General features: G+C 41.4%; 1 protein-coding gene across 1 annotated transcript; it reads right to left on the reverse strand.

The window, feature by feature from the left end:
• Positions 1–1,406: 1,406 nt before the first annotated feature.
• Positions 1,407–25,418, reverse strand: ISX (intestine specific homeobox). Its single transcript, XM_053942553.1, has 5 exons — positions 25,247–25,418; positions 17,441–17,677; positions 6,825–6,976; positions 2,856–2,972; positions 1,407–2,174 (listed from the first exon to the last, which is right to left on the reverse strand). The coding sequence occupies exons 1-5, from the start codon at positions 25,416–25,418 to the stop codon at positions 1,938–1,940; spliced, it is 915 nt and encodes a 304-aa protein (XP_053798528.1). The 3' UTR covers positions 1,407–1,937.

The raw sequence follows: 25,418 nt of genomic DNA on the forward strand, positions 1-25,418 counted from the left end.
CAAGGGGGAGAAATTGTTCAGGTCACAAGGGGTTTTAGAGAAGATTAAAGGTTGAAGCTGTCATATGGAAAATGCAAGTGGAATGTCATGGAGAGCTTTGAGACTGTAGGAGTCCCCCCCAGGGGGCCTGTAAACCCTGTCACTTGAATCACTTGGTATCAGATGAAGAAGGTTAGGATGAAACTGTGAATACATTTCTATACTCATGTCTTGTGCGGTCAGCTTCCTTGGATGACTTCTCCCTCAAGCAACTCTTTGTCTGGTTTAAGATATGTTTGCCCAAAGCAATCCTATGTCTGAAGAACTGCAGAGTTGAGGATGTCCCAAGGACTGATGTGTCCAACCTGGCATTATGTGGAAATACCAGAGTATGAAACAATGTAAAAGTAGCATCCTAAGCTTCTTACCTCCATATCCTGACCAAGGAAAATGGTCATGTTGTGATCATCCCAGAATCCTCCTCTAGGCTAAAGAAATATTCATGCAGGAAAAGCTATCTCAATGCAGGTGCTGGCCTGAGTCCCTGGGCTCTTGTGCAAATAGTCATGTCCCCTAAGCTTTAGATTATTATAATGTCTATATTCCAGATAATCATTGAGTAAGGACAATTGACATTCCAGAAACTGCACTAATGAGTGACTTGCACTTAATTCAGAAACTTTAGTGTGATAATTTTTTCTTCTTTTAAGTAAGCTCAAGGTCCTTAATTTGAGTGTGTGTGTGTGGCTACAATGCAGTCATCTGAAGCTGCATGAGGTGAACACCACAACTAATTTGTGTTGATTTTAATCAGCTAGGTGTTTAAGCTCTTTGCTGGAGCTGAAGTTTAGCCCTGTATCTGACCTGAATGTTTTTCAGGTGACTGATAAGATGACAGGGATGAAGACAATAGAGAATTCAGATCCAAGCAAGTATAAGGAAAGGTCTTGTGGAAGACCTGTAAGAGTACAGATAGAGTATATACAGTGCAGACATTAGTGGAAGCAGGATTGGACCCTGAATAAGCAGGGGAGAGTAAAGCACCATATGTTGGAAGGGGATGAGTATTATGTAAATTACAGGGATAGATACATTTTGCAAATGGGCAGGCCGATCTCATTATTTATCTACAATTAAACTAAACTGCGGGGTCATATCATCCTATTAGACCTAGCAGATTAAACTCTATCTCTTTTTGTTATTGTTTGTGGGGGAGTTTTGGAGCTTTCTTAATTTAGGTCAAAAAATGAGAGGCTTCCTCATAAGCATTTTAATTAACCAGCTGAAGAATTCTCTTGCCCTCAGAGACTTGCAGTACTAAATCCAGAGGTCAGACTGTACTATTTCAGCTCAGATTGTGTTTGTGCCCCTTTATTCAAGTCAAAAACACAGACAGCAAATCAACCGCCCTCCCCCCCATTTGACTACTTGGAAAAAAAAAGTATCTTGAAAGTTTGATTTTTGACCTAAACAAGTTTTTTGCAGCAGCCCAGTACATGAAGACCAGAATGTATGAGGAAAGTGACCAAAACCTGCAGAAAAAAGCACTTTTGGCTGGACCTTAGGCCTATGTACACTTTATCCCAGGCATCTTTCCTGCCCCAAGCCATTGGTGCAATAGGGTCATCCAATGTCTCATGGCTGAGTAAAATCCCAGTCTTTTGCAGGGCTGCTTGGTGCACTGTCCCACTGGGGAGAGAATCTTGGTTGAAGGGTTGGGTTTCCACGGAGTGTGCTGCTCCTCAGGGAGATGAGGAGCTCCTTTCTGGTCCTTGGTGCCTCTTGCACAAATCCATTGGGCTGTGGCAATTCCTGGCAGCCCTTCTCCAGCATGGTGACCTGGCACCACTGCCACCCATCATCTCAGCAGGTTTGTTTGATGAGAGGAACCACACACCTCCATGGAGGACATGAGGAGAAAGGCATCCCCAAAGCTCCCCAGTGCCCCATGTCCTCCTCTATGAGGAGCTGGCACAGATACTGCTCCTTTCCAACTTGCGGGGTAGCAGCGAGCCGTAAGGGGGCTGGACATTGAAGAGCAAGTATGGTTTTGGGAAGGGCAGCAGCTCCACGTGGTGGGGAGTGAAGGAGAGTGTGCTGGGCAGCCAGGCAGTTGTCAGCTGTCCTTGCAGCGGTGTGTAGTATCCCACGTCAGGATAGGAAGCAGAGAGCTTTCTTGGCATCAAGCTAGAAGCCTTTCAAGAATAAAAGTGTAGTCTCAGGCAAATCAATATGGACTTCTACTAAGATGAAAGTTACAATCAACCTTATTTGTTTCCCTGGTGATCAGTAATTAAGAAGAAAAGTTTAGAAAAACAGACTTCCTAAAACCCAGTGGGGTGTGTTGTCACCCAGGATATAAAGCAAAATACTCTTTTTTCCAGCTATGAAAAAACTCCTATCAGGGAAAGAGCCTGTGTGGCAGCCTAAAAAATAACAGTCCTGGACTGCTAAAGCATAGGTCAAGGTACTGGTCAGCCTAACCAAGGCTGGATGTTGTAGAGAGATTCTGTCTGTAAAGGAACATGGCTTTGTGGCTGCAAATGTCTTAGGTCCTCCTTTTCAGGAAATTTCTGATTGTAAAGACATTCTGAATCAAAGTATGATTTACAGGGAAGTGATTTAGAAGCAAAATGGGGAAGGACCACCCTACAAGAGACACCTCACAGAGTATTTACGGAACAGGTTTAATTCTATGAAGAAATGTGTTACTTGATCAGTGGATTGATGGTGGGATTTCTTGTCATCATATTGCCAATTTTGTCTTTTCCAGTGCTCCTTCTCTGGGATAGTCCCATGGAATTACTGATGAAGTAATTTCCTGGTGAAGGATAGCTGACCCTCAATAGCTTTGACACAAAGTGTCCAATACTCACTGTGATATCTGACTTGGGGGCAGGAACAAAATCAACTTCTGTCAGATAGCGAAGGCCACCAAAGTTGCCAAACTTTTCATGTTTCCTCCACTTTGCTCGCTGATTCTGGAACCAGATCTGGGAAAAGGCAAAAAAGAAAAGGTACAGGAATTAACAGAATATGAAGGAGGAACTTCTCACAGCCAACTACTTTCCCTAAACTCTGAGGATCAGAAAACATCCAGCTCAGCAGAACCAGGGACCAAACCTAAAGTAAACCACTGGGTTTGACAGAGCACTTTTCACATTTTGCATAGCATATGGGATCTCTGGACCATGATACCCTGTTTTCTGTTGTGGCTTTCAGAAGAAATAGGATCACCCTGTTCAAGGAAAGACAATATTGTAGGTTTTCCAGGGTTCTCTGGGGAGAGCAGATCCTTCTGTGGACGAAGCTGTGCAGTGGTCAATGCCCACAGCATTCTGTTTTCCCTAGAAGGTGTGACATCTCATGACAGAGCTCTTCCACCCTGTTTCCAAGTGAATAGACTGAGAAAAGATCCACGTAGATGTTTTGCTGGGCTGCAATAAAAGCGTGTCACCAGTGGAGATGTAGTAACAGGGTTCTACCTATATTTAGCTGGTAGCATTTGGAAATTCACATAAGGGACCTAACTGAAAGACCCAAGGGGATCACTCAGCAATCTGAGTATGCTGTTGGTCATATCTTTTGCACTGGAAAGCAGACAACTAATTTTCTCTGGGGAATTCCTTTCATCTATCAGCTGATTTGACCAGTCTGCCTTCTGGCAGAGGTATAAATTTATTTATTGTGCAGCTGCAGTTGTGCATCTTGCTGCACTGCTGTGAAAAGTTGAAACCCCCTTCAATTGTAGTTTTTAGCTTGCTAAGGGATTTGCTATTTGAATGTAAGCAAGTGATTCACATGGACACAAAGTATTGGTTATTGAAGACAGTGCTATTTGATGTAAATACATATGTATTTTTAGCCAAATAATGAGCAGCTCAGTTATTTCTGCATCTCTCACCCAAGAAGTAATGGGAATGTCAGGAGACCTTTGCTATATTGCTGATAGTTAGCTGCTATATTGCTGATAGTTAGAAGTAGCTGGGGTTACTGAGAGGACAGTTTTGTTTATCTGGGTTTGCAGGTGTCTGGAAACTGCTTAGTCTGTATGAACTTTTCCATTCCATTTCTACCATGCAGGAGTTATATGGTGAAACAGCATCATTTAACACTCACAAAGTGACAGAGGGCAAAGGGGGCACTCCAGACAACATTCAGTCTCTGAAGCGCTCCTTCTAAAATCTGCACATGGGATAAAGCTCTCACTTCATGGACTTATTTTATTTAACTAAAGGCAAAGATTTCAACACTCCTCAGACCAAACTGCTCTTTTTTTCCCAAGCAGCTCTCCAGCACCCTTACATCTAAAATGATTTCTCCATACCCAGCATGAGTCCTTTTTATTGTTTTAAACCTGTACCTCATGCTCAGTCTACTGCAGATATCATACCTTTATCAGCCAAATACCCAGAACCATAGACTGGTCTCGGTTGGAACATCTTTTAAAGAAGACATAGCTCCAACGCTTCTGCTGTGGGCAGGGACATATTTCACTAGACCAGGTTGCTCAAAGCCCCATTCAGCCTGACTTTGAACACTTCCAATGATGTGACACGCACAATTTCTCTGGGCAATCTGTTCCAGTGTCTTGCCAATCTCACCATAAAGAATTTCTTACTCATACACGAAGTAAATCTACCTTCTTTCTGTTTAAAACTGTCACTAAAAATCTCACCACAAAAAGATGAGTTTGGCAGTGTCTCTTTTCATGAACCAGTGTTGAAAAGCATTAAATATGTTATCTTTTCTTTAACTCTCCATTAACTGAATATACAGTTCTTTTCACAGTTTTTGCCAAAAATCAATGTTTATCTGACAGGTCAATCATTATCTGGTCGTCCTGTTTACCCTTTAAATACTGACACATTAGATTTCTTCAAGGGCCCTGGAATGGAATGTCTCTCATGCTCCAGAACTGATTAAATATCAACACTGATGACCTAAACTACTTCTCAAGCAGCTTCTTCAGAACCACTGGAAGTAAGTTACTTAGATGTGTAGATTAAAAAATAACTGTCTGTAGCAGCTGCTGTTCAACATTATCCTTATAGGAAGTGTTACCTGACATATTTCCAAGGATAGAGAAGAAATTATGACTGAACATGTTTGTCATTTATGCATTATCCTTGACTGTCCTACTGTTTCTATAAAGTGACAGATCAATATAATTGATCACTTTGGTTTTTTTTTTTGTTCTCAATCGACCTTTATTGAGTTTTTGATCCTTAATTTTTCTGACCAAAGCTTTGGCCTCCACCCTCCTGCTTTGCTTATTTATTTTTATAATTTCTTGTTTCTCATGTTTACTTATACAGAATTTTAAATTTTTTTCTGTGCAACACATGCAGTTATACAGTTTCATCTATCCATTTAAGCTGTTTCACAGCAATCAAAACTTTTTTTCTTGATTGGAGGACACAAGATTTTTCAGGGTTATGAAGGGTTTCATTTGGTCACCAAGTGGTTGTTCACTTTTTCAATGTTTAAGTTATATTTCTGAGGTGATTTAAATTACACAAAGCTTTTAGCTTTATCAAAACCATTTCAAAGTACAAGAGCACACGCAAATTCTCTGTGTGCTATTTGATTTGTGTGACAAATGCAGTTAATTGAAACTATAACTTGTAACTTGAACCTAAGTTACTGCTAATTTTTAGTTCTGTGGCTAATTTCCCTTTATCAGCCAGGATGAGGTCAAAGACAGAATTTCCTGTGTCATATATAATAACACTGTCTGTACTGGGAATTTGCCATCTGCACTTCATACATGAGGGACTTTTTCCTTCTTTCATTTACATCTCAAGTTGATGTTTCCCATAATAACTTTTTTTTTTTTCCCATACGGATCATAAACAATTCTTTTAAAACAGGAAAATGCCTTGTTCTTTCATGTGATTCATTGTTCTGTAGAGAACACTGACTGGCAGCTCAGCTTGTGTTTTATACAGTTGGAAATACATTGCTGGAGTACTGGTATTGCTAATGGGCATATTGTGGCAAGGCAGGTCTAATTCTCCCTGTCACCTAATGATGAAGCAATATTATCATGGCTAGCCAATGATCCCAGGCATGTCATAGTCAATGAACAGCTCTGTGTCGAACTTTGGTTGTTAGAGAGGGATATATGCAAAGGAGTACACCAATGACTATAGCATGGCAGCAAGTGCAGAAACTGCCCCATGCAAAAATCATCACTACAGTGCCTGGTAGGCAACACCAAATGCCAATACAGAATGGTATGTATATTTTAATGTAGCAGATTTCCTATGCAGTAAGATTTTGGGGTCAATTTTTAGCTCAGTCAGCAACATTATATTACAACTGGGGGAAACCGGATTAGTTTCTGTGCACTGAAATTACAGCCAGGGCATTTATAGCCTGTCATATCGAAATACAGAACACTAAGAAGTACTTCCATTCTGGCAACTATTTTCATGTTTTTTGAGACCCTGTGGAAGATGGATATGGATGACAGTTTGTACTGGATGACTATTAGCCTATAAATGGTTGATAAATGATTAATAAATATTTTCATAAATGGCTGCTCTGCCACTTCAGAGTCCAACAGGTTACTCATAACCATCTGTAACTCCTATTTGCTATGTATTTAGTATGCTCAGAGCTTCTGTTAACCCTTTGATTAATTCCACGTGGTTAGTCACAGCTGGGTGAAAAATACTTTCCCTATTTGTAAAAAGAGAACAGTGTCAGTGGCCTCATCTGTAGGATAAGAGAGAGGTCACTATCTCATTAGCATTGCCACCCAGGCATAAACTATTAAGAATGCACTCCAAATAATGAATGAATTGCAGTGAACATAGCCTTTTGGAGACACACTGTACCTGAACTCTGGCTTCTGGGAGGTTTATCTTTGCTGCCAGTTGATTGCGAATATGGACATCCGGGTAGTGAGTCACTTGGAAAATTTTCTCCAGTTCCTGGAGCTGCTCAGCTGTGAACGTTGTCCGGATTCTTCGTTTCCCTTTCCTTTCAGCTGTGTAAAACAAGGAAAGATGTATTACTTTTTACAGGAAAAGGTTACAGGACCACAAGAAGATTCAGAGATGCAGCAATTTTTGTAAATTGCTCTGCAGTTGGGATGGCATCTACAGCTCCTTCTAGATATGTACTTATCATAGGTGACTGGCTCCTGACATTCTCTAGCAGACAACATGAATGCACTACTTTATCATTAAAGGAATGAGTCAGAAGTGTCCATTTGCACTGCTAATTCCACAGATCCACTGCATGTCAACAGCTACAAACACCTGTGTATTTTAACCACACTAGCCCTGCAATGCGTTTGTCACCAAAGTCCTTCAGTGTTGGACCAACCATTGACTCCTGATTGAATGCTGTTCTCTTCCCATACCATTCCTACAGCAGTAGGGATAGCCAGCAGTTTAACTCTGCTCTTGCAAAGAAAAGATATTTTTCTGACTATACCATTGTGGTGTGGGGGCTTTCTAAACAAGCTTAACCTAAAGAACTTAACCTTAAGAATGAGGACTTAAAGCCCATACAGAAGTTTAGGTGCTGTGAATTCCTAAGGAGATTCCTAGACTGCTCCATTACTTCACCTGTTGTGGTGTGGTCACAAAAAGTACTTTGTAAACACTCCTATAGTGCTTTGAAAATGACCTCCTACACCAGGATATTTTATTTAGATCATGAACTCTGTATAACACTTGATATAAATTAGAGTGAGGTCTCAGTTCTCTGAAATTATGCTGAAGGTCTTCTGAAGGAAGAGGAAAAAGCAGCTGCAGAATGTGTAGTTCAGCCTCATCCCAAAGCTGGAATCTTCTCTGATGCATGGAGTATCTTCCAGCTGACAATGAGGGATCAGCACAAAAAGCCATACCCCAAGCATTGTGAATCACAGGGTTTTTCTACTGAGCTTGGAAAACTGCATCTGATGGGTGCATAAAAATTCTAATACTATTTTACTGACTGTGATGAGCTTGCTACTCAGTGACCTGAAGTAATTGTCAATGAAACCATGTTGTTAAGAGAAAATTGCTATTCTGAATGGCTGCTTTTGGTCTTCCGTGGCCTGATGACAACTAACAATTCATACTATGTAACTAGAGGCATACTCTTTCTAATGGGAACAATTAACCAGACCAGGTTAGCTTAGTCCCTTAAAGAGACTTGGTAGCTTTTCTCCCTTATGTTCAGCCATTGTCATCCTTTGGAGGGCTAAAACAGTGAAAAGGTAACTAAACATCTAGGCCAGTATAAAGCAGGCTCTGTTCCAATCAGAAAATGACATTTTTCATTCTGTAATCAAAACCTCATTGTGACTTTGTTGACATAGAAAATAAGAATTAAAATGTTTTGTTCATCAACTTGGTAGGAAAGAGCCCAGACACAATACCAATGTGAATATTCCATCTTTTCTAAACATTTTGGGGACTTTGAAAGGAAACCACTCATGCAAGAATAACTGAGGAGTGTCATTTATCATGACTGTCAATACTACCATGCCTCAGGAACAGCCTAATAAAGCTGATGTCCAACAGTTAAATCCGTATCATTAGACTTTCCACCAGCCTATCAAAGTACTACTCATTAAACTGCAGCACCAGCTTCAGCCTCAAGAGAAAAATGTTATTTCCATTGTATCTTGCTGGCACTACTGGGGCAGAGATCTGAAATGAGAAATATTCGTGTGCGTTTACGCTGAAGGTATAAAGGGCACCTTCTCCTAAGAAGCCCTGATTACATTTACTTGAACCTTCTCAAAAGATTACTGTAAAGGGGGTTTATTGCTACATGAAAGAAAAGGGAAATATCAGTGCTGACAGTAGAAATCTTAGGACATTACATCCCCTGTAAATAAGTCAGGGTTCCCAGTTCATAATGCTGTTTCTTGTTTGGAAGATTTTCACCTCCCATTTACTATATGGCTTACTATATTCTGTCCTGCTGGAACCTGAGAAATGTCCAGGACTAGAGAGTGTGGCTTCAGACAGAACAGGCACATGAGTTTCTGGTGTCTCGTGCCAGCTTCTTGGGTATGAAAATGACCCAGATAACTTGGTGATGAGCAAAAAAAATCCCTATCAGTCCACTCTAAATCCTCCACATTTTTCCTTCTGAAAAGGTGAACTGTATTATAGACAAGACTCTCATGGAAGGGGAGGGTCTGCACAGTGCTCAGAAGTGTCAATCCTACTGAAACCAGACTTTGCAAAGCTGAAACTCATCAGATTGAACAAAATACAGTAACATAAGGTCACTTATGAGCCAGTAGAGACTGAAGGATAAACTTTGATGTTGACTATATATTAAATTAAATTGCTAACAAAATAGACTCCTGTGAACTAATAAAGACTTTTGCCTACTTTTAGTAGGGAATACAGAAAACAGTTGGGTTTTTTTTTCCCAATAAGTAATCATTCTATTTTTAATTTTTTAAAAAACTATTAAGAAATTAAAAAAATCTGGGACTCTATGTTAACATTTTCTCTTGCAAGATGAAACTTTCTCTCACTGTAGCTTTGATAGTTCCCTTTGCCTTGGGACCTCAGCTTAGAGATCCCATAGCAAACAACAGCATTCAGAATTACAGTCTAATAAAGAATGTGGGTGGAAGATGTAAGACTAGGAAGTGTTGGAAGTGTAACTTTGGCTTTTCAAATGTGGCTCTAGAGTCTCTGGGGAAATAAGACTCTGTCTGAGTTTCCTGAGCTATTTTTTATGTAAAAGCTGGGGATATTCAAGTATGCTTTTATACCCTGTGAAAGTCATTTGCAGGTTAGCTGGCTGTTGAAACTAAGCCTGAAAATACGAGGCAGCTAAACGTGTCAGCATTTTCAGATGCTTAGAGATACAGCTGTCTATACATTGCCTTACTGTTGACATTGGAAGGGCCAGATTCTCCAAGCTGATAAAGCAGTATAGCTCCTTTAAATTCAGTATCAGGCTCATTTGTCCTTTGCAGATCTGCTTTATTATTAGGTCAGACTTGAAGCAAGTTGGAACATTTGAACTTTGTAGAAATAGAGATTCTTCTTGAAGGTGCACAGTGGAAGGATGAGATCAATGACTACAGGTTGCAGCAAGGGAAATTCTGGTTACATAATAGGTAAAAAATGTTTTTATAATGACGGTAGTCTGATGTGGGCCAGGAGAGGCTGTGAAGTTTCAGTCCTTGCAGACAGTCTGAACTTGACTGGTCAAAAGCCTAAGCCACCTGATTTAAGCTGGCCCTGCTTAGTTTTGGGGTTGGACAAGATAGTCTCCAGAGGCCTCTCACAATTTATTTTGTTATGTAATCTCTGACCTCCAAATAACCATATGAAGTAAAGCCTCCCCATCATTGCTTCCCTAAAAATTAAGGGAGCTTAGGACATTAAGGCCTTAAATTAAGCACAGCTCAAAGCATCTGATTTGCAATTGCTTATATACATGGTTTTAGCTCAGCATACTGCAGCTTATTTCCACTGTCCAGTATTACACAGTTTCAAGAAATTTGAGGTATGAGCAAATCAATACTGATGACTACTCCTTGTAAAAGTTTGTTAACATATGCAGTTGGTAAAGTAAAAGCTGCACAGCTGCAATGATGCTATACTTGGGGCAAATTTCTTCTGGACTACATGCTGTAGTAGGCAAATAGCCTGTGGTACACCTTGCACTTCTGTTTCTTAGCTGCATATCTGAACCAGCTATAAAAATGCTGCCTCAGGGAGATCTCTGCAACTGCACCCCCCATTTGCACTTACCCCAGTAACAGCTAGGACTGTATCAAGCCTACTTCAGCCATACGCTGGAGGGACAAGGAATTAAAAATGCAGGAGAAGGGCTGGAAATCAGTACTAGCACATATTTGCCTTGAAGTAGGTAACCCAGAGAGATGAAAACTGGTAGGATCAATCTATCTCGCTGCAATCTTCTTTGTCATTTCTGGACAGACACCCTCTCACAGTATGCAACAGCCAGATCCAAAGATTCTGCTTCTTCCTTGACAAGGAGAAAGCAGTTACATAAGCAAGCAAGTGGCTTTAGCTATATATCCTCAGAAATACATTTTTCTCTGTGTAACAAAGTTGACGGTATCATTTTTTTCTCAGAAAGAAACTCAAGTGTGTTGAAAAAGAGTCTCATTATATCTGGTTAAGTTCTGTTTCATCCTTTTTTGCCTTTTTCAGAGAAGTTCCTATCTCTCTCTCTCTTCTTTGTAATTCAGATATGTGGCTCTCCCAGACAGTTTCTTCTCGTGGCTTTTCTGAATGCTGTTTTCTTGTGGTGAGATTCTGCTCACGGCAGACAGCCCCATAGCAAAAACCTCCAGTCATTACAGAGTGCTGATGGCATCAGGACAAAACCTGCTTGTCTGTATACAGGGATGTGCCCATGGCAGTACCTCTACTAGTTAAAGAGGCGGCTCATGGCTTTCAAACAAAACAGCTTGTACTGCAATATTTAGGCATGAGTAGTGTAGTGTGGCTAATCTTTATTAAAGTGGTTTTTCAGCCTAAGAAGGACTGGCATAGCCAGTGAGACTGATCCTAATTGGATGGGTACAATGTGCTCCAGATAGAGCCTTCTGCTAGTGAAACACAGCATTTAGCATCCAGTTGCTGCCTGTTCAGGCATTGCCAAAGTTAATTCGGAGAAACACAACTTGAACTTTTAAAGTTTTGACCTCCTCCTTTCAGTCCAAAACTTCTTCATATAGAGTTGCTTCCACCCTGGCGCTGAATATGGTGCCTAATCACCTGACATCAAGACTGAAATGCAGAGAGGTGCAGACTTCAAGGGTTGTGAGCCAAAAATACCAGGCTAGAAACCTGTTTAAGCAGGCTGCACAGTGATGGCCAGGGGAGTTTCTTAAGTCTGCTTGTCAGAGGAGTTGGCAAGGAGTAGACAGTATGCATGAAACCATTCATGCGGACAGTTTGTTGTGGAGGATCGTGCTCACCATCAACCTTGAGTCCCTGGTGAATTTAACCTTTCCTGTCTGCCAGAAAAGTGATGACAGTGTTTACAAATGCTGCTGCCTGTAATGATGGTGTGCATAGCTCTGGCACAGCCAGTGGTCAGCAGAGTATCTGAAGGATGAAGCAAACCATCAGATCTGTACTGAGGCCAAAGGGCCTGCACCTTCATGAACTCCTTCAGGCCAATGTGGATTTGTGGTAGATGCATGTGTTGGTTCCCCATGCAGCTAAATCTCAAGTTTGACACTTGACACATTCATTTCAGTGAATGTTTGCCATAGTCAAATCTCACTTTAAAAGCAGTGGCCAGCCTAAACCAGTAACGGTTCTCACCAAAGAAAACATGTTCCCCACCACTCTCTGGTCCAAAACCCTTGTGAGAAACCAGCCATTTGCAACAGGGAGAAAGCTGAGTTTATTGCAGGTTGCACAGACAGCCTGCTTTTTTCTTTATTCCTGCTCTTTGTGATTATTTGTACCTGCAAACATCTAGACACTAACAGGAATGTTTATTTACGTCCCTGCCTCTGCTGTTTCCCCTTTAAATGTAAAGGGCTTGCTAGAACAGTAGGTAAAAGACCTGCCCTCAATTTCAAAGAACACTAAAAACAGTACCATATCCCAGAGCTTTAATAAAAAGTTCTAGGACAATTTTGGAGAAGTCAATAAATACTCATTAAGACCTTTGAAATAAACTAATCATGATGTGCCATCAGCTTTACAAATGGTCACACCGTACAGATTTGACTAGAAGGAACAAATTAACCTCTGGGTCCTGTGTAATGTACCCTTTGGATCCAAAATTCCCTGGAAAGAAGGGGCTGCTTGAGGAAAGCATTGAATGTTAACATTTGCTTTAAATAAACAAAACTCAAAACCCAAAACCCATGAAGAAACAACACAAAAGGAATTTATGATAGTCCCCAGCTGCTGACAGCTTTCCTTTATTCAGTGCTCACTTGTACCAGTGAGACTTTTATGTGAACAGAGTTTGAAGGGTGAGAGTAAAGGATTCAGGTTTTCATTTAATATCCAGGGTGTCATTATAAACAGTCAGTCTTCAAAGAGGGAGAAAAAAAAGAATCAGCCTTCAACAATACCTCAAGTAAACCCACCAAAACAAGGTCAATGGTCTGGGGCATTTCCAAGTGTATATAGAAGAACACTGCACTTTAGAGACACAGGGCTGCAGGGACTATTCACACAGATAAACAAAAGGCTGGTAAGACAGCTAATGGCAGCCAAATTATATATATGGGCATTTCTTTTTTTTCTTCTGCTTTTCCTTTTCATTTAAAATTGTTTCCTTTTGTTCTGCAGGACAATGGGATGCTTGTGCCCTTTCTCACAGTCCCATTGGTGTAGTTTGGGCAGCTGATATTTATCTGGGATTGTGATTACACAGTGCTTCATTGTCTCTTGGGTGATTCCGAAATGCATTAAGGTAAGTCAGCATACTGGGGAAAAGACTGCTCTGTGAGAGATAAACCATGCTGTTTCACAGGGGTACACGGATTTGACCATATTGTCCACAAATGAACAGTACAAGTGAATTTATGACTTCAGAGAAAACATAAACATTGAGCTAAGGATGTCTGCAACTGGCATCAGTACAGAGGGGACATGACTTATACTGGACTTCCTCCAGAACTGAGATTATACTTTCTGTTGTCTTTATGAAAATTGCCACCAGAATTCATCAATATGCTTTGGGATCACAGATGCTATCATAACAATAAAACAGATTAATAAAAAGACCCCTGAGCTCCCAGTCAGCCATGTGCAGAGGGTTTCCGCTATGGAAATATTTGGGTGATGTTGTCTCATTAGGGCAGCCTCCTCTACAGCAAATAATGAAGACATGAGCTGCAGAAAATAAAATGAGCCTTTGAATCACGTGTAGTTCACAGCATGAGCTCCTCAGTTTCTGGTGGAATTAGGAGCCAGCTCTGTTTATTGAAGCATGATCAATGCTGTCCTTGAATTACTGCCCAGAGAAGAAATCCCACAGAACCAGACATCCACCTGTGTCTGAAGGTGATGCTGTTACCTGGCTTCTCCATGGCACTGACTGCTCCTTTGCTTGAGCAGAAGACTGGAACCATTATCTCTGTGCAATGCAGGACACACTCAAGCACTGCCTTTGGATGTAGTTACAGTGCACACCTGCCCAATGTATACAATCAGACCCAGCAAGTGTAAAAACCTCATTGCAAAATGATTGCCCAAGAGGATCCAGACCAGGGATCCTGTACAAGACTGGGATCTTGCACTTGGCAATCTCCACCAGGAGCTGCTGCAGGCAGGTAGGTCAGGCATGCATGGGGGTGTGTTATCCTCTCAGGCTCCAGCTCTACTCTTCTGAACTGGCAAGCCGAGTCCCAGGGAGCTCAGAGCTCAGAGCAGAGAGAAGTCATTAAAAGGAATGTGGGAGCTCAGGATTTGGGTGTTTGCATAGACAAGTGCTGAGAGGCTGACCAACAACCACAAGAGTTTGCCCTGCTTGCTCTGACATTTTGAATATCTTGGCAGCGATGGTGGTTGTACATGGCAAAGGGGCTACAATGACTCATCTCACAGAAGCTGGCCCAAACAGAGCCTGTACCTGCAGCTTCAAAGTAAGGCCCTCCTTAAAATTACCTCCTTCTAAAACAGATTTTATCAAAGCTGTTTCTCCTTCTAAAATGGGCTTTATCAATGCTGCTTTCCAAGAATCCAGGTTTTCTGAAAAGGCTCTGCTCAGCTTTGCATGCAGAAGGCCACAGGTGAAGGCATACAGCATTCAGAATGAAGGCACTCAAATTCAAAGAAGGGTTTAGCAAAACTAAATGCCAATGTCAGCATGTCTCTAGCATATGAGACCTCTTCTTTTTTTGCTTACAGTGCAGCCTCTAAGTTCAAAGTACAAGAGGCATTGCTTCCTGCAAGTGGTTTGTGATAAGAGCATAAATCTATTTAGCTTAAGTGATACTGCATTTCTAAATCACTTAGTGGCAGAAACCATTTTGTGGGAAAAGAAAAATTTTAGGGAATTGTTACAAAGTTTCCTGGAAATATGCTCCAAATCCCATACTCAGGGTCACAGTCAGAGTGCTCTTGTTATCTCAGACCACATGCCCATGAAGGAGGCTGCTGTCGAAGCCTCCTCCTCACCTTTCTCCTCCCATACAAAATAGCACCAAAGCCCAGCTCTCCTGCCTGCAAGGTGATTGTATAGCACACCTGATTTCTTCTATTCCCTGACAACTAAACAGATGTGTGTGTCTAGATAGAGCCCAGGGCCCTTCCTCACAACCATGAAGGTGTTTTACATCAATAGATGTGTGCTAAGAGAGAGGTGAGGGAATGCCCCGCTAAGGGCTTCTAATGTCTTTTCATATCAGAAAGGTCTCCTGCTGCTGAGGCTGGTTCTGTTCTTCTGAGTGCTTACAGGCATCGTTGGTGTGGGTGTGAGGGAGGTCCCAGGGACACCTCCATGGATACACTATGGGCATTTGGGACTGCCAAGGGGCCTTGTCAGAGGCCCCGTAACTGACCTGTAGCTGCCACGTCAAAAGCATGTCTGAAGCCCCCCACAGCTGACAGGTGCATAAATAGAAGTTAATTTTGCTATCATCAGGACTACAGACTGCTTCCAGGGATGATGCAGTCTACCCTTCCTGCAGGTGTTGTTGCTGACTTTGTCTGAGAAAGGTGATACCTGCCACAGCCAGAGGCAGGAGAAAAAGAGCTACCAGCTCTTCCTCTGTAATGTAAAGTGGAAGAAAGAGGATGAAACTTGAGATACAGGAAAGTATTTTAAACCTAGGCCTCCAGCTCTCTGCTAGGAATGACACAGTGTATGAACAGGATCCAAAACATCACTGCTTGCACACTACGGGGAAAACGTCAATCCAGTGCTTTAGGATTCTCCCTCCTCCTCCAGCTAGTTTCTACCAAAGGCTTGGCAACTGCAGGAACTAGTAGCCTAGAAAATGGCAGATCATTAAACCTCTGCTTGGCTTCAAAACCTCACTGTGACCAGGGAACAGAGAGATTTTGTTTAAAATGCCTTTAAAATACACTCTGCCATTGTAGGAGGCTGCTCATGTTGGCTCCATTTTGTGCAGATAATTGCATGCTTCCTCCCCTGCTTTACTGATGAGGCTGATACCCACCATGGTGCTAGTCAATGAGGCTAAGTGCCAAGTCATGATAGCCACCTCCCAGCTATGGTGTGATCCTCCTGGCTGGAAACTCCCTCATATGGAGAATATGTGAATATTCTACTTTTATACTCAGAGGCAACTCTGAGAGCCAGATGCATACAGCCTTGGCTCTTCTTTGAGGAGGCAACACAATTTAGCACTGCTGTCATGAGCTGTGTGTAGCTTACAGGGCAGAGGAAAGCTAAAATTTCCAGTTATCTCACAAGGTTTCTCCCTGCATCAAGACTGATGGCTGTCTCGTGCAGGAGGAGGAGGTGACAGCAGCTTGTCACAAGACTCATGTATACCATGGCAGCAGTGGCAGAGACAAGGATTTTCTTTCAAACGTATTTCACAGGAAGTGCTGTTTCTCCTACCAGTTTGCAGAGTATGAACCAAGGATGATGTGTGAATCTCAGGAAAGCCAGCTAAGTAACCCCACATCTGCCATCTTCAATGGACTTAAATAAAATGCCTTCTTTTCCCTGGAGTAAATAATAACAAACTATGCAAAACAAGGGCTTCTGCTGCTGAAAATCTGTTTTCTATAGTGTAGTATGAATGTCTGTATTTACTTTTTCTCAAATGCAAAGAACTTAGAGAAATTTTTGTCACATGCTGCTAATTAACTGCCGTCTGTCTATTAGGAACTTGTCTTGTTCAGGTACCTATCCTGCATAGCCTAAAGTCTCTGTGCAACATACTGGAAAAGGATATTTGTATTGTCCAGTGCTTTGGCTAAGAGACAGACTGCTATTTACCAATGCTCACAACTAATTAAATTAGCAGATTCACCAACATGGCCAGCATTGAAAATTGTGCCTGACACATCCTGCCAGATCTATTGTCTGTCGCCAGCTTGCCTGTGTGCATGCTGATGACCTCTTCATCACCTGTACAGCGAGTCCAAGGTGTACAGAACACATTGAGCTGACTCAGCTTATTCACCAACTCTCTCCCCAAGTTGTGCAATGCACATTTTTCAGGAAATGGGCATTGCACAACCCTGGCAGTTAGGCTCAGAACGTGGAAACTCCTCACACCCAAGCAGGATGGCAATAAACACCCAAAGCAGTCCCTACCACTAACATTGGTAGAGTTAGTAGGACTGAGCTGGAATTTTAGCTCAAATAGTGGCTCTTCAGTCTTTTGATGGCAAGAATGAAGAACTGTCTCTGTGACTCATCTAAGCGCTATGACCATCTACTGTGACCCAGCCAATGGAAACACTCATGCTGTCTGTTGCTTGGTACATAATTCTAAGAAAACAGCTGTGTTTTAGGGCATTGAAGGGGAAAGTCTGGATATAGAGGCACTCACCATGAAGTGGATGGTCCACTGGGAAAGCACATAGCTGATCTTCCTCATGTTTTCTTTTGCCTTCCAGACGTTCATGTCCCGTGTCCTCACCGAGGAAGGATGCTGGGTTGGCAGTAGGTCTTCTGCAGTGAGTTGCCTGCACCCTCCTTGCTTTGGCCATGGGTGTAGCACATGTGGTGGAAAGAAGCATTTTGGTTGAAGGTAAGTCACAGTCAGACTGACTCCGGCTGCTGGAATCTGTGAAGGACACAGCACAAGACAGCTTTGAATAAAGCAGCCACCATTCAGCGCACCTTTCAGTTTGTATGAAAAAAGTGGTCTGGATATTGTACCATTCAAACATGACCGTATTTCAAATGGCCCTAATCCTTCTGTGTTGTACTGCGATGCCAAGATTACCCCATGTTGCAGACACAGGATCTTGGTGAATTTAACCCCCAAATCTTGCCTGCTTTCTGCTTCCTTCCACCTTAAAACTTTCAATGGTCCCTATAAAGAGATTTTTAAAAAAGGACTGTAAAAAATAGGGAGACATAACCAAAACATTGAGAAATCTCAGCTTCCCTGCCAGTATCCAAATTAGTGGCTGCCTTTTTGGAAGAACTTGGAAGCAAAGCGGATATCGAGCTGCTCTGAGAAGCTGTCAACAAGATTGCCATGGAATTTGCTGGATGCCAAATGCTTTTAGAAGTCTGGTCCTGTCTTAAAATGTCCCTGTAGGTACATCTACCTTATAGGAAAATGGGCCAACGAATAGGCTAAAAGTCAGTGTCTTCCCCAATTCAGGTCCCTCTGTCCTTGTTTCTCCATCTGGGCTGCCTGCTCCTCTGATTTAGGCATTGGACCATTCTAAAGGCAGCCTTTGCCCAGGCTGTCAACATTTCCTCTCTGCCTTTGTGACAAGTGATGCTGGTGATATCTAGAAAGGTACTGACAGCCAACTCATCTTTGTGAAATCACCTGCACACTCTTGTTGACAGGACAAACAGGAGAAGCTTGTGTTGGCCTATTTTCATGAAGTGCAGCTGTAACATTAACTTAGATTTGAGCATGGACATTATAAACAATCTCTACAGTAACCTCAGCAGCAACCAGTCACATCATGTGCTAGGACACCTGACCCCAAGTGCTGAAGAAACTGGCCCCAGAAGCCACAATTTTTCTTCAGCCATAGTGTTGCCTAATTACTAACACCATTACCTCAGTTGTGTAGTAGGGGCACCTCAAACATGTTCCAGATGACTTCTCTGCCCTCATGAATGCAGTATGAGTTTTTACACCTCCTTATAAATGTAAGCAGACCTTGCAAAGCCATGCACTGAAATGTAACACGCTGGGAAGCCTCGAAGTTTACGGCAGTGGGCTGTCTGTGGCTGTCAGCATCCCAAGAGAGTTGCACCAAACACCCCACTCTCCACCTCCCTTCTGTATTACAGCCTTGCCATAAACCCTGATGCTGAATGTTTGATGTGCTGCCTTTGGTAGTTGCAATCATGGCTCAGTTGACTCTTCAGAGACAAGACATCTGTGTCTGTGCTGCTTTAATGGCAAATCTAAAATTTGTTCTAGTTCTCCGCTGCACGTGGATTTCTTTGCTTGGAAAGCCAGAGTAAAAGGCAACATACAAACATAATGTACCCATTGGGGAATTTAGGTTTTCATGGCCTGGGAGCAAATATGACAGTACAGGTTTGTCTGCTATTATTGCCAAAGAACATTAAAATCCTAATGTGGTAGTGGACTGCACTCCTGAGCAGTCTCCCACATATGGGATCTGAAGTTTGCTGCACCTGTGGGTGGTCCCCTCTCCTTCTCATATCTAAATGGCAGCAGGTGTGAACCATTACAGGCTGTATTCAAAGAGACTCCACTTTTTAATGTACATTTTACATATATATATAATATATATATGTATGTTGTCATGTCTGGCATTGGCAAAACATCTAACTTTTTAGACTTGTTAAGAGATTTATTTTCTCGAACAAACAAGTTCTATTTGAAATCAACTTTGGAGCACTGATAATTATGACATCTGGAGACAAAGTACCCAATTCTGATTCTGCCCTCCCTAAGAGCTCAGACAATAGGAGTTTTATAGAGGGTTGACACTTACATGAAGAAAATGAAGCGGTAAGAGCTCCAAAACTCTGAGCGGTAAGAGCTCAAAAAACTAGCTAAAGCTTAATTTCAATAAGGAGTAACTTTTCAAATGTTATCTATTTAAAATATCACCAATCTCTGAGTAACCTTCTAAACACAATTACATGTGTACAGTCATGTGGACCTTAAAAACCTGGCCCACCTCTGCATTTGAGGCACATTGTGCAAAATGGCACTCATTTTATTCCTTTAGTATTAACTAACTTTGAGTTTTCTGGTAAGAAGACAGGTGAGGTTTTGAATAATATTTGTGGGATAAGGAGAAGGATAGACCTGGGAATGGTCACTAGCATGAGGCAGGGGTTAAATAACACTTGATCAGAGGATATCAGTATTGGCACAGGTTCTTAGCCCAGGATTTCTATCGTAGTCTTCCATCTCTAAATTCAGGACTAGTTGCACTCCTTTGCTAGATGTGATGCTGTGAAAATTCATATGTTACAAAAGTGATGATGCTTATATCCTACAGTAATTAAATATGTAAGAGTACCTAAGCAAGATGCTCTTATGGGGAGTGATTAAAGCTTTCTAAGAATGACATTAGCATTTCCTAAATTATAGAAGACTTTTCACATGTCTTTATTCTTTATATACAACTTTCCTCCCCAGTATTTTTCCTGAGATGCACACATACCCCAGTGATGAGCACAAGTTATATATAAGCACAGATAGAGGAATTACAGACTGAAGTAGAAAGAACAGGGAGGAAATGGAAGACAGTCCCAGGCAGATCGGAAAATGCCAATGTCTCTGTGAACTGGTGAAAAGGAGTGGGAAGATCTGTTGTTTGAGATCGAAGAAGTAGGAACCTCAAAGTATGAACCTCTGAATTAATCAAGGAGTTTTTCTGGAGAATAAGATTAAAGGTAGACAATACTGAGTTTACAGCATATAGCTGGCAGTTAGGAGCCCCAGTCCTGTTTGCATTGCAACCTTCTCTGGTGTTTGTTGTTCTGACCAAGTAAAAAGCCTGCCTGAAGTGGTTGCTCTTTAGGTCAGCTTGAATTTTTTTGGTACACATTCATGTGACTCCAGCAGGGAGCTCTGAAAAACAACTATGAACTGGCATGGGGCAAAACTTCCTCCAGGGAATCTAGGTTTTGTTTTTTTTTTTTTTTTTCCCCAGAAAAGTCAATGACATTTCAGCCTAGCACAATATGAGATACTTGTTACTGTCATTACTGTCATGCACAGAAATTACTTTGACTTGTGGCTCAAAATGGTCTTTTTTTCTTGACTTTCAGTTGCATAGGAAAGAATGGACAATTTCAGACAAGATAGTAGGGTTTCACTTTGAAAGCAGGAGGTTATTTCAGATGACCTAAGTTCCATTTAAGCCTTGTTGTGTAATCACTGGAGAGAGACAGACCTGAGGAGGCACAAGGTTTATGATTTTAGGGTCTTACTAAGGCTGTGAACAGCGAAGAGTCTATCACTGAGAATGGAAGCATATTTGTATTGTGGTTTTTTTTTTCTATTTCTTCTACTTTTTTTTTTTTTTTTTTTTGCTTTCCAAGTTTATTGGTTTTCCTTGCAATAGGTGGGGTGAATTGGTCTTATTGGCCAGATGGTATTTGTTCAGTCAGATTCCTTCAGTTTGTTTCCTCTTTAATGATAAAGATGGGTGGAGTGTTGCTAAAGGTGAACAATCACCATATTGACATTTGTGTGTGAAGTTGTGGTTGTATTCCTATTAATTTGCATATCCTTAACATGATGGAGCATAACACAGGCAGAATGATGAAATTACCATATCTGTTACTGCTTTCACTATTAATTTCCCAGGTGTAAAACTCTCATCCCAAGTTCTCCCTGACTTGATAAAGGATCTCCTGTTGGTGAAACCTCACTGGCAGAAACCAGGGGAGTAATGAACAATCACTTCAGATGTAATTTCAAGTACATTAAAATCAGGTTCCCAGGAATTTCAGAACAATTTTTTTTTCTGAAATAGGCCTGATATTCTCCTGTGTTTTAAATTAAAGAGTTGGCACAAGGGAGGAGATCAGCACTCACTGGGTGTTTTGTCTTCCTTTCAAAGGCCATGGTTATCCTTTCTAAGCATTGTGACAAAAGGTTGAGAGGAAAAGCACAGACTGCATACTAAAGTGCCTTCTTGTCCATCATTTGTTTTTTAATTTGGTAAGAATCTTTCAATGATTTCAACAGGCTTCAACAACTGCAGCTCCAGGTCCTCTAGCTGTTGTGTTTGTGCGGTGAACTCCCCTACGACTAACACTGTAACTGGAAAGCCAAATGCTTCACAGTACACAGCACACTCTTTATTCCAAGTCCCACTGGAATTACACTCACAAAAACATATGAACTTAGGAGTCAGGCCCAGAGATCTTCCCGTACATGATCAAGCCCCACCATTCTGTGAGAGCTTGCACTGTACATCACAACATCCTTTTTTTCAGAGACTCAGAATAATTTGTTAGAAGCAACTCAGAATAATTTGTTAGAAGTCATCTGATCCAGCATCCATGGGTTTTCTTGGGAATCTTGGTTTCTACCCCTCATTTAGAATCATAGGTTGGAAAAGACCTTTAAAATCATCAAGTCCAAACATTAGACCACCGAGTTCAACCATTTCTGATATTCTGCATCTTCTGCTCCCCTGGTCCTACCCATCTCCTCAGCTCATAATGACTAGATATAGACTCCAGGACAAGTGTGATCTTGGTACTGAGACTGTCTACATCAAATGGTAATTTCTAGCCTCAGTATTTACCTTACAGTAGCCTATGTGGTGCCATATGGATCTTCCTGTCTCTCATATGAATCATAACTTTGCTCAGATATATACCATATAGGATTGTGGGGAGTGTTCTTAAAATCCTTAGTAAGATATAACTAACCCTGACCTGTAGTACTTCCTTCTTTCCTGATGCTGAACTGTTATGAGAAAGCAGCTGGATTTGAGTCCCATCCTGGAATTTCCAGCGAGTTCCCTAGCTCATTTCAGTTCCCTGACCTTGGCCAGCACTGAGCCATACTAGATATGGCTGATTATTTATGGCTGATAATTTTTTTAATGACAGTGTTATATGGCATGAAGCTGAACAACTTAAATGGAATACAACAATTATCCCAAGATGTACAGCACAGGGTATTGCACTTCTGAAATAAACATAACTTATCTGAATAAATCACAGTTCTGCTCAGAAAGCAAAGGGTAATAAATTTAGGTACCACATTCTTAGGTAAGAAACAAATAGTGAAAAAGTTTTGTTTTCATTTTTTTTAAACTTCCTTGATCAAAGTACAACAAAGTACAACAACATTTTGGAAGATTTCTGCAGCTTTCTTGTTTTCCCACTTCCAGTAACAATTAAGTGAATCTTCACATGTATATACTGTTTTCGTTAGTTAATATTCTACATTCCCTTAAGTTTATGAATCCAGCTTTGCTTTCTAGTAGGGGAGAGAAGAGTCACTATATTCTCTTGCTACAGCTACAGTCTCTCTCTAGTGTGAACGTGGTGAAAAAAAGCCAAGGGCAAGGCCTGGTGGTTCTGCCTGCATTGCTTTCAAGATGAAAAACTGACTGTATGCTCAGGTGCAGCAACTTGGGGTGAGGCTGCACTGGCAGTGCAGTAGAGCAGTCCCAGGAACCCACCATGTCCTGCATGCAGACTTGCCAGACTCTTGTGCTTGCACTTAGCTAAGACACACATATTCAACATATTGACTGTGGAAATGAATTAATATAAAAAGGTCCTGTCTCTGTTCCCAGAGAACACTCTCATGTTGTTGAAATGCACTTTTATGGCCCATGTTGTGAACAAGCACTGACTGAATTTTTGGTGCTATTTGTCTCACTTTGGATCCAGTGGCACAAAGTGACTGCCACAGGCCCTCAGGAAAGGACTTTCAGCTCACAAAACCACACTGCCAGAGCTCACAGCAGCATTTCTCCCCCTTCACAACCTTCAGCACGTGGGCCCCACTGCACCAGCAGCAGCATCAGCCACGTCCTTGTCCACCTCTACAAACTATCAAGTTCTTGCTTCTTTCAGGACTGGTTGTCCAGTTCCAGTTGGCAAAAGCAGCTTAAGGAAACCTCCAAACGCTCCAGTCCTCCAATTAGTACCAGTGGCAAAACAGCCAAGCAACACTTGCCAAAGCCTTCAGCTACCTCGTTTTATCTTTGGAAGAGTTTTTTCTTTGAGCAGATGACCTGGAGATGTCCCCGCAAACCCCAGTTATCCTATGGTTCTGGGAAAAACCAGCAGAATGCTATCTCTTTTTCCCAAACACAAGTTTCCATGGAAAGCTACAGTTACTGGCACAAAGGCAGCAGTGGTATATTCAGCACAATGCTGTCAGGTGAGTGGTGGCCTGACTGCCACATGGTGAGGAGACAAGTTAATCCCATGTCACAGATTAACAAAAAGAAATCCAAATCTTGTGCAAAGCATGACTAAGAGTCAGTGTTAGAGTGCTTGAATCCAACCCCAGTAAGTAATGTTACAGTAGTGAGTAGTTTCCCTCACCATTAGGTCTTGTTTGCTTTCTATGCGAATAGGCAATGGTTTCTTGGACTGACAGGCTTTTGGAAAAAGACTCTCTCCCTTACTAATGGGTGGCTCATCCAGTATCCTGGTTAAATAGGGTCCTGATCCATGAAAGTATCTCTCTATATTACAAAAAATAAAGTGTAGCATTAAGCTTTATTGAAAGCAGTTGAGTGAGAGGTGAGTGAAAATTTTGTGCCAAAACTACAGGTCATTTTTTGTTTAAGTGGATCTGCTTGTTGTATACATATCTGTTGTTTATGGAAAATGCAGATTGAAAAAGATGAAAAAATATCAAATCCAGAAAATGCTGGACGTTGTTCTTTGTTTAACGAAAGAAGGAGACAATTTCTGTGGGGGTAAAAGTTCACTCAAAGCCAGAGTAACTAAACTGTGAAAACTGAAGTCAAAAAGTCTAATGCACTTGCTGGTTTGCTAAGATCAAAGTCATGCAAGTTTTCTACTAGCTGTTTTTATTTAGTTCATGAAATAACCTGGTGTCCATGATGATAAAAAGAAATTATTAAACATATATGCTTTCTCTTTTCTTATTCCAGCAATTGGGTTCTAATACTCCTGTAGCTACCATTACCCTTACAGATCATTTCTCCTGCTTGAGGGTGAGTGGTCAAATTTATCAGGAAAGGGTGCTGATATGAGATTTGGCTGTAATTCCAGACAACAATCAACTCTTGATATAAGTGAAACTCCAAAAATTTTGTAGTGTTGCAGTAGTCTTAGGCTTGCTTCCTGAGACTGAATACCTGTCCTTACGGCATGCATTTATTTGTCTTTTCCCCCTCGACCAGATAACAAGAGTATTGTTTTTTAAAAGGAAAGATGTATTGTATTTTTTACAATAAGCACTCCTCACTGAACAGAGCTACCTGAAATAACTTTTCAGGTTGCATGTACAAAACCCCAGAGTCCAATCTACTGCGAGGTTGAAAGCAAATTATTTTTAAAATATTATTTCTACATATATAATGAATGGTTTGTACCTGATAAGGGAAATCCCAAATTCCTATAAAAGTTAAAGAATTAAAATTCTAGATGACTGAACCTGACAGCCTTTGGGATCAAAAAGCGAGGAGCATTTTCATTAAGTGTTATAACTGGCACTTACCAAAGGCCACCGGTGACTCTGCTTTTAGGGATGGAGGTCTCTCAGCATAGCTACTTCTGTTCCTGGTTTCACTGTTCGGGACAGTGCTGGCAGAAGGTTTCTTTAAGATTTCCTCTATGGAAAAGGACAGACGGGGCTTCCTCTGTCCAGCACGCACCCGGGGGTCCGTCAT

The sequence above is a fragment of the Vidua chalybeata genome, chromosome 5, assembly GCF_026979565.1.
Source record: "Vidua chalybeata isolate OUT-0048 chromosome 5, bVidCha1 merged haplotype, whole genome shotgun sequence".
Lineage (NCBI taxonomy): Eukaryota > Metazoa > Chordata > Aves > Passeriformes > Viduidae > Vidua > Vidua chalybeata.